Raw genomic sequence first — 13,305 nt, 5'->3', positions numbered from 1 at the left:
ACAACACACTCACCCACTCACCACATTGCAGGTTACAACAACACTCACCCACTCACCACACTGCAGGTCACAACACACTCACCCACTCACCACATTGCAGGTTACAACAACACTCACCGACTCACCACACTGCAGGTCACAACACACTCACCCACTCACCACACTGCAGGTCACAACAACACACTCACCCACTCACCACACTGCAGGTCACAACACACTCACCCACTCACCACACTGCAGGTCACAACAACACTCACCCACTCACCACACTGCAGGTCACATCAACACTCACCCACTCACCACACTGCAGGTCACAACACACTCCCCACTCACCACACTGCAGGTCACAACACACTCCCCACTCACCACACTGCAGGTCACAACACACTCACCCACTCACCACATTGCAGGTTACAACACACTCACCCACTCACCACACTGCAGGTCACAACACACTCCCCACTCACCACACTGCAGGTCACAACAACACTCACCCACTCACCACACTGCAGGTCACAACACACTCACCCACTCACCACATTGCAGGTTACAACACACTCACCCACTCACCACACTGCAGGTCACAACACACTCACCCACTCACCACACTGCAGGTCACAACACACTCACCCACTCACCACATTGCAGGTTACAACACACTCACCCACTCACCACACTGCAGGTCACAACAACACACTCACCCACTCACCACACTGCAGGTCACAACACACTCACCCACTCACCACACTGCAGGTCACAACAACACACTCACCCACTCACCACACTGCAGGTCACAACAACACACTCACCCACTCACCACACTGCAGGTCACAACACACTCACCCACTCACCACACTGCAGGTCTCAACAACACACTCACCCACTCACCACACTGCAGGTCACAACACACTCACCCACTCACCACACTGCAGGTCTCAACAACACTCACCCACTCACCACACTGCAGGTCACAACACACTCACCCACTCACCACACTGCAGGTCTCAACAACACACTCACCCACTCACCACACTGCAGGTCACAACACACTCACCCACTCACCACACTGCAGGTCTCAACAACACACTCACCCACTCACCACACTGCAGGTCACAACAACACACTCACCCACTCACCACACTGCAGGTCACAACAACACTCACCCACTCACCACACTGCAGGTCACAACACACTCACCCACTCACCACACTGCAGGTCTCAACAACACACTCACCCACTCACCACACTGCAGGTCACAACACACTCACCCACTCACCACACTGCAGGTCTCAACAACACACTCACCCACTCACCACACTGCAGCTCACAACACACTCACCCACTCACCACACTGCAGGTCTCAACAACACACTCACCCACTCACCACACTGCAGGTCACAACAACACTCACTCACTCACCACACTGCAGGTCACAACACACTCACCCACTCACCACACTGCAGGTCACAACACACTCACCCACTCACCACACTGCAGGTCACAACACTTATCTCTCTGCTTCTTTGCTCGTACTGCCCCACTTTGTAATTCCCCCCACCCCCCACATTCTCTTAATAAGAATAACAACCTTGTTAATTCTTCTGCATTACAACTCTGATATAAATGCTCTTTATTGCTGGCCATTTTACGCATTTGGCCTTTGTATGTACTTATGTTGAACTTCTTTCGCACCGTACGTAGCCTAACGTGCTAGTCGGAGTTGCGTGGGAAGGACAACAAACTAAACACACACACACACAACAGCTGTGTTAAACAAATTCGTTTTCAAACCAGATTTAAAAAGTGCATAGAGAGCTCCTGCGGCTTCTTCATATCGGACGTTGTTCTACCACGTGTCAAGCATCCGCCCTGGTGACAGGACGTCGCGTTTTTCTTGTTTTTGTGGCTTTTCTTCTATGTCACGTGGGTTTTGTGGATTCCACGTTGGGATTATCTCCACCACAAAGACAAAGATCCCCGCAGGCAAAACCCTCCTCCTCCCTCATTGGGCAAGTGCTGTGAGGGGGCAGCTGGTGACGCCGAAACGGTGCGGGGGGTGGTGGCCGGCTCCACGTCCGGCCGTCTTTGTCTCCCCACTGCTGACATTTTCACACCACACCAGGTGTTCGCTTGAGGCTGAGGCGACCTACCGGAGGCCCCCAGGACCGGTGCAGATAATCACTGCCACTGATGTAGGCCGCGAGCGTGAGGCGAACTCGGGTCGCCGGGTTCGCGGCGCAGCGCGCTAACCAAATGCACCCCCCCACCACCCCCCCTACCACCACCCCCCTACCACCACCCCCCCACCACCACCCCCCCACCACCACCCCCCCCACCACCACCCCACCACCCCCACCACCACCCCCACCACCACCCCCCCTACCACCCCCACCCCCACTAGCCCCGTCCCTCCAGGTGAGGTCATCAGGCGAAGAGACGCGGCGCCTCCCGTGGCTTGCAGGAGCCGTGCAGGTGAGCGTGGTCAGGAGGCGTGGTGAGGTGTGGTGAGGTGTGGTGAGGAGGCGTGGTGAGGGGGCGTGGTGAGGAGGTGTGGTGAGGTGTGGTGAGGAGGCGTGGTGAGGCGTGGTGAGGAGATGTGGTGGTGAGGAGGCGTGGTGAGGAGGCGTGGTGAGGAGGTGTGGTGAGGTGTGGTGGTGAGGAGGCGTGGTGAGGCGCGGTGAGGTGTGGTGAGGAGTGAGGAGGCGTGGTGAGGTGTGGTGGTGAGGAGGCGTGGTGAGGCGCGGTGAGGTGTGGTGAGGAGGCGTGGTGAGGAGTGAGGAGGCGTGGTGAGGTGTGGTGGTGAGGAGGCGTGGTGAGGAGGTGTGGCGCCACGCATAGTCACCACCATCATGGTCAGCAGGCGATGGCGTATCCCAGCGGTTCGAATCCGTACAGGACTACTCGGCGCCGTCCTCACTCGCGGCGTCAGTGGGAGTGAGTGGCAGGCCACCGCGTGGCGGCGGAGTCCTGCTCACAATGTTCACAATTCGAAGGATGACACCGCTAACCCCTTAAATCAGAATGACACACAGAGCAGCAGCGGCACTCACCGCCCTCTACCTGCCTGTGACACGCAGCGCCTCCTCAGGAAGAGGGCCATCCTCCAACAAAGCTGTCGACCCGCACGGTTCACCCCGTATTCTTGTACAGAGAAATCGAGTTTTCAGGTCCATACGGCGCACAGCCGTTTCAATACGGGCAATTTTATTGTCTATTTGTTTTTCTCTTGTGATGGAACTTTGTAGGATTGAGATTTATAAGGGCACGGGGTGACCAAGAAGGTCTGAATTGGTCTGCAATAAGATCGGACACTGATAATGGGTTGACAGGTGTGCTCCAAGAGCGAGAGTTCCAATGTTACAATTGTTCGCATCATCAGCAGCGTCATCAGCAGCAACCGCAGCTCCACTGTCATAAGCATCAACACAATCATCTCCATCGTTATCGTTCTCATGGCCACCATTATCATCATCGCTACCATGATCATAGCTACCATCATCATCACCGCCATCAACATAATCATGACAACCATTCATCATGAGCATCGAATAAAGGCAAAGATCCACTGTATAGCGTTAATAGACATGGGGCAAGTGTGTTAAGAAAGCAGCACCTATGATGGCCAGCATCACGCCCGGCCGCCTTTGTTCCCCCCCCCCCCGCCCTCTCGTCCCCAGTCGTGCCCGCAGATGGAGTCCCCTCGTGGCCCCCTCGCCCTGCCAGCCCCCGGGCCCCCCCTGCTCATGTTGATGGGACCCGAGCCCCCCAAAGCCACCAAAAGGTCGCCCAAATCTTCCGAGCCCCCTAAGCCCCTCAGTCTCGCGATGCCTCCGGTGCCGACAGCGAGCCGCGGGGTTCCGCGTCCGCGAGTCCCCCGCGAAGTGCCCCCCGCCGTGGTCCCAGCCGTGCCCCCCACGGGGCCCCCCCCCGGGCTGGGACCCCGCCTGAACCCCCTGAGGCCCCCGTGGGTGGTGCGGCGCACCGTGATGCTGGAGACGCGGGACGCGCACGCGCACAACGAGCAGCGCGCCACCTGCTGGAAGAGACGCGAGCACGACAGGTGAGGGGGGGGGCAGAGAGGCGGCAGGTGAGGGGGGGGGGCAGGTGAGGGAGGGGGCCAGGTGAGGGGGGGGGGGCAGAGGGGCGGCAGGTGAGGGGGGGTAAGTGAAGGGGGCAGGTGTGGGGTGCGGGGAAGGGACCAGGTAACGTGGGCAGGTGAGGGGGGTGGGTTTGTGGGGGGCTGGTGAAGAGGGCAAGTAAGGGGGATCAGTGAGGGAGGGGGGTTAGGGGGGCAGGTGTAGGGGGGTTGGTGAGGCGGACAGGTGTGGGGGTAGGGGTGCAGGTGAGCTGGGCAGGTGAGTGATTACGTGCTCACTCCCATTTACCATTCAGGCAGCATCGCGGCTGGAGGAGACCGGTGTACGGGGAGCCGGGGGAGAAGGAGGAATACCGGTACCACGTGACCACCACCATCACCACATGATCCTCGCGAGATCCCCATCACCACCACGTGACCCTCACCACCACAGTTTACTCTTTGGTGTCCCCGACGACATCTCAATGGTGTCTCTGTGGCACCCCCCCCCCGCGCCGCTGGGGTCCTCCAGGAGGGAGATCCGCGAGTGGCTCCAGTCCCAGATGCGTGAGCGCGTGGCCCAGCGCGAGTCGGCGAGGGGCGAGGGGGCGGGCGAGCGGGCCCAGGCCGCCCTCGCCGAGAGCTGCGAGCGCCGAGCGGAGGAGCAGCGCGGCCGGGAGAGGCACGAGGCCTCCCGGGCCGTGAGGGACCACAACAAGAGGGTGGGGGCCGCCAGCGAGAGGGACGCGCGGACACGCACACGCACAGGGTGACACACAGACGGGCAGGGTGACACAGACAGACAGGGTGACAGACGGGCAGGGTGACACACAGACAGGGTGACGCACAGACGGGCAGGGAGACACAGACGGGCAGGGTGACACACAGACAGGGTGACATACAGACGGACAGGGAGACACAGACCGGCAGGGTGACACACAGACAGGGTGACATACAGACGGACAGGGTGACACACAGGCGGACAGGGTGACACACAGACGGGCAGGGTGACACACAGACAGGGTGACACACAGACAGACAGGGTGACACACAGACAGACAGGGTGACACACAGGCAGACAGGGTGACACACAGACGGGCAGGGTGACACACAGACAGGGTGACACACACACAGACAGGGTGACACACAGACAGACAGGGTGACACACAGGCAGACAGGGTGACACACAGACGGGCAGGGTGACACACAGACAGACAGGGTGACACACAGACAGGGTGACACACAGGCAGACAGGGTGACACACAGACGGGCAGGGTGACACACAGACAGACAGGGTGACACACAGGCAGACAGGGTGACACACAGACGGGCAGGGTGACACACAGATCTGAAGATGCATAGACAGACAACAAGACGAAGGTCCCCCGTGTAGCCTTAACAGACTATTGGGGGCAAGTGCTGTTAGAGAGGTGCTCCTATGAAGGCCTACATGGCACAAGGGGGGGGGGGGCGGTGGCCAGCACCACGCCCGGCCGCCTTTGGCTCCCGAGTGGCGATGTTTACCACCGCAGTAGGCATGTTCTCATTTAAGGCTGAGTCGACCTAGGGGAGGCCCAAGGCCGCTTCAGATAATCGTCACTGGTGTTGGCCGTGAGCGGGATTCGAACCCGGGTAGCCGAGTTCGTAGCGCAGCGCGCTAACCGCTACACCACCGCTCCCCGACACACAGACAGACAGGGTGACACACACAGACAGGGTGACACAGACAGACAGGGTGACACACAGGCAGGCAGGTAATGTGTGTAATGTGTGGGGTGACCTGGGCGGGGGGGGGGGGGTTCTGTGCAGGTGATGGAGCTGCGCTGGGAGATGGAGCGGAGCGAGCGAGCGCGCGAGTGGAGCCTGGAGCGGGAGCTTCTCCAGATGCAGCCTCTCAACTGGAGCGGAACCCTCACCTAGCGGGGTCACAGCGTGAACCCTCACCTAGCGGGGTCACAGCGTGAACCCTCACCTAGCGGGGTCACAGCGTGAACCCTCGCCTAGCGGGGTCACAGCGTGAACCCTCACCTAGCGGGGTCACAGCGTGAACCCTCACCTAGCGGGGTCACAGCGTGAACCCTCACCTAGCGGGGTCACAGCGTGAACCCTCGCCTAGCGGGGTCACAGCGTGAACCCTCGCCTAGCGGGGTCACAACGTGAACCCTCGCCTAGCGGGGTCACAGCGTGAACCCTCACCTAGCGGGGTCACAGCGTGAACCCTCGCCTAGCGGGGTCACAGCAGTCATTACTTAGATGGGTCCGTCAATTAAAGGGGACCTACAGTTATCAGTAATAACAATGAATAATGACAATCATTTAGTAGATTTCATGTTGGTGCCATTCTCACGGAGGAGGGCGCTCCTGTGTGTAACACCGAGTGGTGATAGAATAAAGAGTTAATTGTGGTCAATTTTCTAATCTGTCAAATTGGGCACACAGTGCGGCCGGTTCCTCGCTTTGAGAACACCTCGGGGCATTTGTTACGTCCACTGCGGTGAAGTGGACGGCTCGGATTCATTTCTGGTCGACATGACCCGGCAGTAATAACCAGGGCGGCCTGCCCGGACCAACCAGCGCCGGGCGAGGCTGCCACCGGGCTAGGCTGTGGGGCGACCAACGGCTGAGGGCTTCATCCAGCAGTGGATTGGTCGTGGCTGCTGCTGCTGATGATGATGATGATTGCAATGATTATGATGCTTGTGGAAACATTGCAGTAATAATAGTACAGTGGTGATGATGAAACTACAAATATATCGATACATCAATAAGAACGATGATTTTACAAAATAAATCACAACTGACTTAGAAATGCTGCTACTGCAGCAGCTGCTGCTGAGTTGGCAGCTGTGCACAAACACAAACAACAGCGAACACATTCGTGAATATGACTCACTGCACGTGGCCTCAAAATAAAATATAAATAGAGCAGGCGACTTTTCAGGCCCCTCTTCATGGCACTGAAACGCCACCTATTGCATCGATCCAGTGTGTGTGTGTTTTACGGCCACGGAGTTCTCGACGTGTGGAGGAGCTGTGTGTGCTGCTCGATGCAACTGCTCATCAAGATCGCGCAATGCGCGTGGTGATTCTGGGCACGGGAGACTTTGACATCGCTCGTGATTTTGCCGCCCTTGTAGAGTGAGTGGAGTGACGAGACGTTTCAATAAACCATCGATGCAAGAACGCAGTCCAACGCAATGCGGGTTGTGTGTTGAACTTCTTTCGCACCGTACGCAGCCAACCGCGCTAATCGGAGGTTCTAAATAAATGCGGTTTCGATCTACAGTCGTTGTAAAAGTGCATAGCGGCTTCCGAATATCGATTTCAGCGAGGCTCGGAGATGATGATGATGTCTGGACTGACAGTGCTCATCATCATCATTGCAGCACTGCAGGTGTCACGTGGTGATGTTGGCACAGCAGGGGGGGGGGGGGCACAGGTGGTGGCATCGGCCACTCATCTCAGGCGAACCGTGCACCTGCTGGGTCCGCCCCGTGACCTCCTGCCCAGCGGGCGTTCGACACGTCACGTGGCCTCAACGTGCACGTAGCCTGGCACAGGCGCCGTCGTGACGTCACCGCCACTTTGTGGCGAGTGGTGGTGGTGGTGGTGTCGTGGTCAGCGGACTGCACTGCGAACCCGATGAACCCGGGTCGCGTGTGAACTTCGCCGCTGGGGAGACAAAGGCGGCCGGGCGTGGGGCCGGCCGCCCACCCCCTCGAGTGCCGTGCGGCCTTCACGGGCGCTGCTGCTGCTGCTCCTCGCTCACGGCACTTGCCCCCGACTGTTAAAGGCTACGCGGGGGACCTTTGTCTTTTGTTGACGATGTGGGTGACGATGACGTCATGCCGCGAGTGTTGACACTCGTGACGTCACGACCGGGGGGGTCACGTGGGTGCCACGCGGAACAGGGGAGATGGCGGCGATGACGGCGGCCCCGGCCCAGAGCGGTGGAGTGCGGCTCCTGAGCGATGGTGATGCGCGCTGCCCTCCCTGCTGCGCTGCCCTCCCTGCTGCGCTGCCCTCCCTGCTGCGCTGCCCTCCCTGCTGCGCTGCCCTCCCTGCTGCGCTGCCCTCCCTGCTGCGCTGCCCTCCCTGCTGCGCTGCCCTCACCACGCTGATGCTGCCCTCACCACGCTGCTCTCACTGATGCTCTCACCTGCCCTCAAGGTTCTGCCCTCACAGCTGATGTCACTGCTGCCCTCAGGGCGCTGACCTCACTACTGCCCTCACTGTTCTTACCTCACGGCGCTGCCCCCATTGATGCTGCCCCCATTGATGCTGCCCCCATTGATGCTGCCCCCATTGATGCTGCCCCCATTGATGCTGCCCCCATTGATGCTGCCCCCATTGATGCTGCCCCCATTGATGCTGCCCTTACTGCCCTCCCCATGATGCCAGTAAGTTGACCACCCTCGCCACACGGGTTATGACGTCATGTCATCAATGACTTCCGATCGAGTCACCCCGCTCACTCTCACGGATTCTCTCTCGCTGATGAGGTCGCCGCCATCGTCACCTCCTCGTCGCCGTCCCGTGCTGCGTTCCCTTCGCCCCTCTCATCGTCGTGAACACGGAGCAACCCGCGGTCTCCTTGCTCCATCAACAACCATCGTCTGGCGCAGAACCACCCGTGACGGCTACGCAAGACAACACAAAGCAAACAGTTCCCTGCCCTTCGCATATCTGTTCCTCCACATCAAATATAAACCTGTTCTTTTAACACATTCCATCAACCGCACAACCTTCGTTGGTGCGTAATAATTACAGCAGCAAGAGTCGGGCAAAGCGAATCCTGCTGACGAGGCACTGAATGTCGAGACCGGTCCACAGTTTGTTTGAGTTGAAGCAATGGCGCTTAGATGTGTTCCACGTGGAGGTATGGACGTGTGGTGTCTATGCGAATACCAGCTTGTAACCCCCCGGCACTGTGGGGGCAGCAGCGAGGGTTGTTGGATCACACAGACGCGGTGTGAACCTCCTCCCGTCGGCGTCGAGGAGGGTGCCGCACCCCCGGCGCGCCAGGAGAGGGCGGCACAGCGACGCGTGGACGAATCTCCACCCCGCCTCATTGAGATGAATGGTTACCACCCCCACCCCCTTCCGCGCCGGGGTTTGCCCCGAGTGCTCCTGTTTCCATCTTCACGTGAAAGCCAAATGCAGCAGGAGCAGCAGCAGGACCCTCCTGAAGCAGCAGTAGCAGCAGCAGGACGACCCTCCTGAAGCAGCAGCAGGACCCTCCTGAAGCAGCAGCAGGAGCAGCAAGAGCAGGACCCTCCTGAAGAAGCAGCAGGAGCAGCAGCAGGAGCAGCAGCAGGAGCAGCAGGAGCAGGACCCTCCTGAAGCAGCAGCAGGAGCAGCAGCAGGAGCAGCAGCAGGAGCAGCAGGAGCAGGACCCTCCTGAAGAAGCAGCAGGAGCAGCAGCAGGACCCTCCTGAAGAAGCAGCAGGAGCAGCAGCAGGACCCTCCTGAAGAAGCAGCAGGAGCAGCAGCAAGACCCTCCTGAAGCAGCAGCAGGTGCAGCAGCAGGACCCTCCTGAAGAAGCAGCAGCAGCAGCAGGACCCTCCTGAAGCAGCATGACTCGAGAGAGTGGCTCCCCTGGATCGATTAGAAATAGAGCTTCATAGCTCATCGGATTCCTCCACTTCTAACTCATGATTCTGCAGCGTGGAAGGGAATTGTCCGCTTTGTTTTGTTGCCCAACGCGTTGTGTCTCACGGATGACCCCGCTCGTGGGCGAGGACGAAAACGGCGGTGGTCGTTACGGTGGTGGTGGTGATGGTGACAACGGTGGTAGTGACAATGGTGGTAGTGACTAGGGTGGTGGTGGTGACGGTGGTGGTGGTGACGATGGTGGTGGTGGCGGTGGTGGCGGTGATGGTGGTGGTGTTGGTGACGATGGTGACAGTGTTGGCGGTGACGGTGGTGGTGGCGGTGTTGGCGACGGTGGTGGTGGCGGTGGTGGTGACGATGGTGACGATGGTGGTGTTGGTGACAATGGTGGTGGTGGCGGTGGTGGTGGTGATGGTGACAACGGTGGTGGTGACAATGGTGGTAGTGACTAGGGTGGTGGTGGTGACGATTCTGACAGTGGTGGCGGTGGTGACGATGGTGTTGGTGACGGTGGTGGTGGTGACGGTGGTGTTGGTGACGGCGGTGGTGGTGACGGTGGTGATCTCTGCGCAGACTCGTACCGCGACTTTGCCCACGAGGAGTTTGACGTGCGCGGCTACACGACCCGCGCGCTTCAGGGCGCCGACACGGCCTCGCAGCTCGCACGGCTCGCCCAGGGGGTGGCGCTGCTCGACGCCGAGTTGCGAGCACAGGTGAGGTGTGAGGGGGAGAATAGGTGAGGGGGGGGATAGGTGTGAGGGGGGATAGGTGAGGGGGGATAGGTGAGGGGGGATAGGTGTGAGGGGGGATAGGTGTGAGGGGGGGATAGGTGAGGGGGGATAGGTGAGGGGGGGGGGATAGGTGTGAGGGGGGGATAGGTGAGGGGGGGATAGGTTAGAGGGGGGGATAGGTGAGGGAGGGATAGGTGTGAGGGGGGATAGGTGTGAGGGGGGGATAGGTGAGGGGGGATAGGTGAGGGGGGATAGGTGAGGGGGGATAGGTGTGAGGGGGGATAGGTGTGAGGGGGGATAGGTGTGAGGGGGGGATAGGTGAGGGGGGATAGGTGAGGGGGGGATAGGTGTGAGGGGGGGATAGGTGAGGGAGGGATAGGTGTGAGGGGGGATAGGTGTGAGGGGGGGATAGGTGAGGGGGGATAGGTGTGAGGGGGGATAGGTGAGGGGGGATAGGTGAGGGGGGAGAGGGGAGGGGGGGATAGGGGAGGGGGGGATAGGTTGGAGGGGGGATAGGTGTGAGGGGGGATAGGGGTGAGGGGGGATAGGTGAGGGGGGATAGGTGTGAGGGGGGATAGGTGAGGGGGGAGAGGTGAGGGGGGGATAGGGGAGGGGGAGATAGGTGTGAGGGGGGGATAGGTGAGGGGGGGATAGGTGTGAGGGGGGGATAGGTGGGGGGGGGATAGGTGTGAGGGGGGGATAGGTGAGGGGGGGGGGATAGGTGAGGGGGGGGATAGGTGAGGGGGGAGAGGTGAGGGGCAGACACGGCCTCGCAGCTCGCCACCAGGGGGTGGCGCTGCTGGGCGCCGAGTCGCGAGCACAGAGGCGGATCTTGAAACCTCCCAAGGAGGGGGGGGGATGGGGGGGGGGCTGCATGGGACCCCCACCCCTGGATTCACCACTGCCTCGACCCGACCTTGCGTAACCCCGAGCTGACATTGCGTAACCCCGAGCTGACCTTGCGTAACCCCAACACGTGACCCCGAGCTGACCTTGCGTAACCCCGAGCTGACCTTACGTGACCTCGACACTTACGCGACCCCGAGCTGACTTTGCGTAACCCCGAGCCGACCTTACGTGACCCCGACACTTACGTGACCCCGAGCTGACCTTAACTCTCTGGCCGTGTTGCAGGTGTCCGATCGGCATGAGGACCTCTTGGCCCAAGCCACTGGAATTGAGTCCCTGGAGGGTGAGCCCAATGGGGTTGTACATACAGTATATACAGTACATGTATACTTACAAAGACAAAGATCTGCCGTGTAGCCGTAACAGACTGTCGGGGCAAGTGCTGTTAGCGAGTAGCACCTATGAAGGCCGGCACGGCACGCGGGCGGGTGGGTGGCCAGCACCACGCCGCATCAGGTACACACATATATGCAACCGCCTCTCGAACACTGCACAGCAGCCGTGGACTTATTAGGTATGTGAGTCAATGGGACTCTTTTTTCATTTATGGGTCTCTATGTGAGTCAATGGGACTCTATTTTCATTTATGGGTCTCTATGTGAGTCAATGGGACTGTATGTAAGTACTGTATATGAGTCTCTATGTGAGGTGAGGGGTGGGGGGAGGTGAGGGGTGGGGGGAAGTGAGGGGTGAGGGGAGGTGAGGGGTGAGGGGAGGTGAGGGGACGGGGGAGGTGAGGGGTGAGTGGAGGTGAGGGGTGAGGGGAGTGAGGAGGTGAGGGGAGTGGGGAGGTGTATCTGTTGTTGCTTCATCCAAGGCTGTGTGCGATCGTTACAGGAGTGTTGCAGATGATGCAGGCCCGGATATCTGCTCTGCAGTCTGCAGTGGACAGGTGCTCGCAAATCATGGGGTACAACCCCACTCATCGTCAACGTCATCGTCAGCATCATCATCGTCGTCATTACCATCGTCATCACGAACATAATATTTGTTGCATTCATCATAATTGTGGTTGGCTATGTACGGTGCGAAAGAAGTTCAACATACGTTCATAATTATAATTTTAATCACAACCATCATCACATCATCATAACACACCATAATCACAACCACCATCACATCATCATAACACACACCATCATCACAACCATCACATAATCATAACACACACCATAATCACAACCATCACATCATAACACACGCCATAATCACAACCATCATCACATCATCATAACACACACCATCATCACAACCATCACATCATCATAACACACACCATAATCACAACCATCACATCATAACACACGCCATAATCACAACCATCACATCATCATAACACCATAATCACAACCATCATAACATCATCATAACACACACCATAATCACAACCACCATCACATCATCATAACACACGCCATAATCACAACCATCATCACATCATCATAACACACCATAATCACAACCATCATCACATCATCATAACACACCATAATCACAACCATCACATCATCATAACACACGCCATAATCACAACCATCATAACATCATCATAACACACGCCATAATCACAACCACCATCACATCATCATAACACACACCATCATCACAACCATCACATCATCATAACACGCCATAATCACAACCACCATCACATCATCATAACACACCATCATCACAACCACAATCACATCATCATAACACACACCATCATCACAACCATCACATCATCATAACACACACCATAATCACAACTATCACATCATAACACACGCCATAATCACAACCATCACATCATCATCATAACACACACCATCATCACAACCACCATCACATCATCATAACACACACCATCATCACAACCATCATAACATCATCATAACACACACCATCACAACCATCATAACATCATCATAACACACGCCATCATCACAACCACCATCACATCATCATAACACACACCATCATCACAACCATCA

At 58.0% G+C, this 13,305-nt stretch overlaps 1 protein-coding gene across 5 annotated transcripts in view; it reads left to right on the top strand.

The window, feature by feature from the left end:
* The window catches only part of LOC133356555 (sodium- and chloride-dependent creatine transporter 1-like), a 47,204-nt gene extending 39,945 nt beyond the window's left edge, over positions 1-7,259 (top strand). For all 5 annotated transcript variants that reach the window (XM_061574132.1, XM_061574131.1, XM_061574127.1 and 2 more), the window contains 5 exons: positions 2,402-2,472; positions 3,678-4,060; positions 4,393-4,452; positions 4,608-4,797; positions 5,885-7,259. In XM_061574132.1, coding sequence (XP_061430116.1) covers positions 2,402-2,472; positions 3,678-4,060; positions 4,393-4,452; positions 4,608-4,797; positions 5,885-5,995 — 815 coding nt within the window. In that variant the 3' untranslated portion in view covers positions 5,996-7,259. The remainder of the gene's footprint in view (positions 1-2,401; positions 2,473-3,677; positions 4,061-4,392; positions 4,453-4,607; positions 4,798-5,884) is intronic.
* Positions 7,260-13,305: the final 6,046 nt, after the last annotated feature.

Source organism: Lethenteron reissneri, chromosome 54 (assembly GCF_015708825.2).
Source record: "Lethenteron reissneri isolate LAM-NWPU_2019-01 chromosome 54, ASM1570882v1, whole genome shotgun sequence".
NCBI lineage: Eukaryota > Metazoa > Chordata > Hyperoartia > Petromyzontiformes > Petromyzontidae > Lethenteron > Lethenteron reissneri.
Note: the sequence above shows the minus strand (reverse complement) of the source record. Positions and strands in the feature narration are given on the sequence as shown.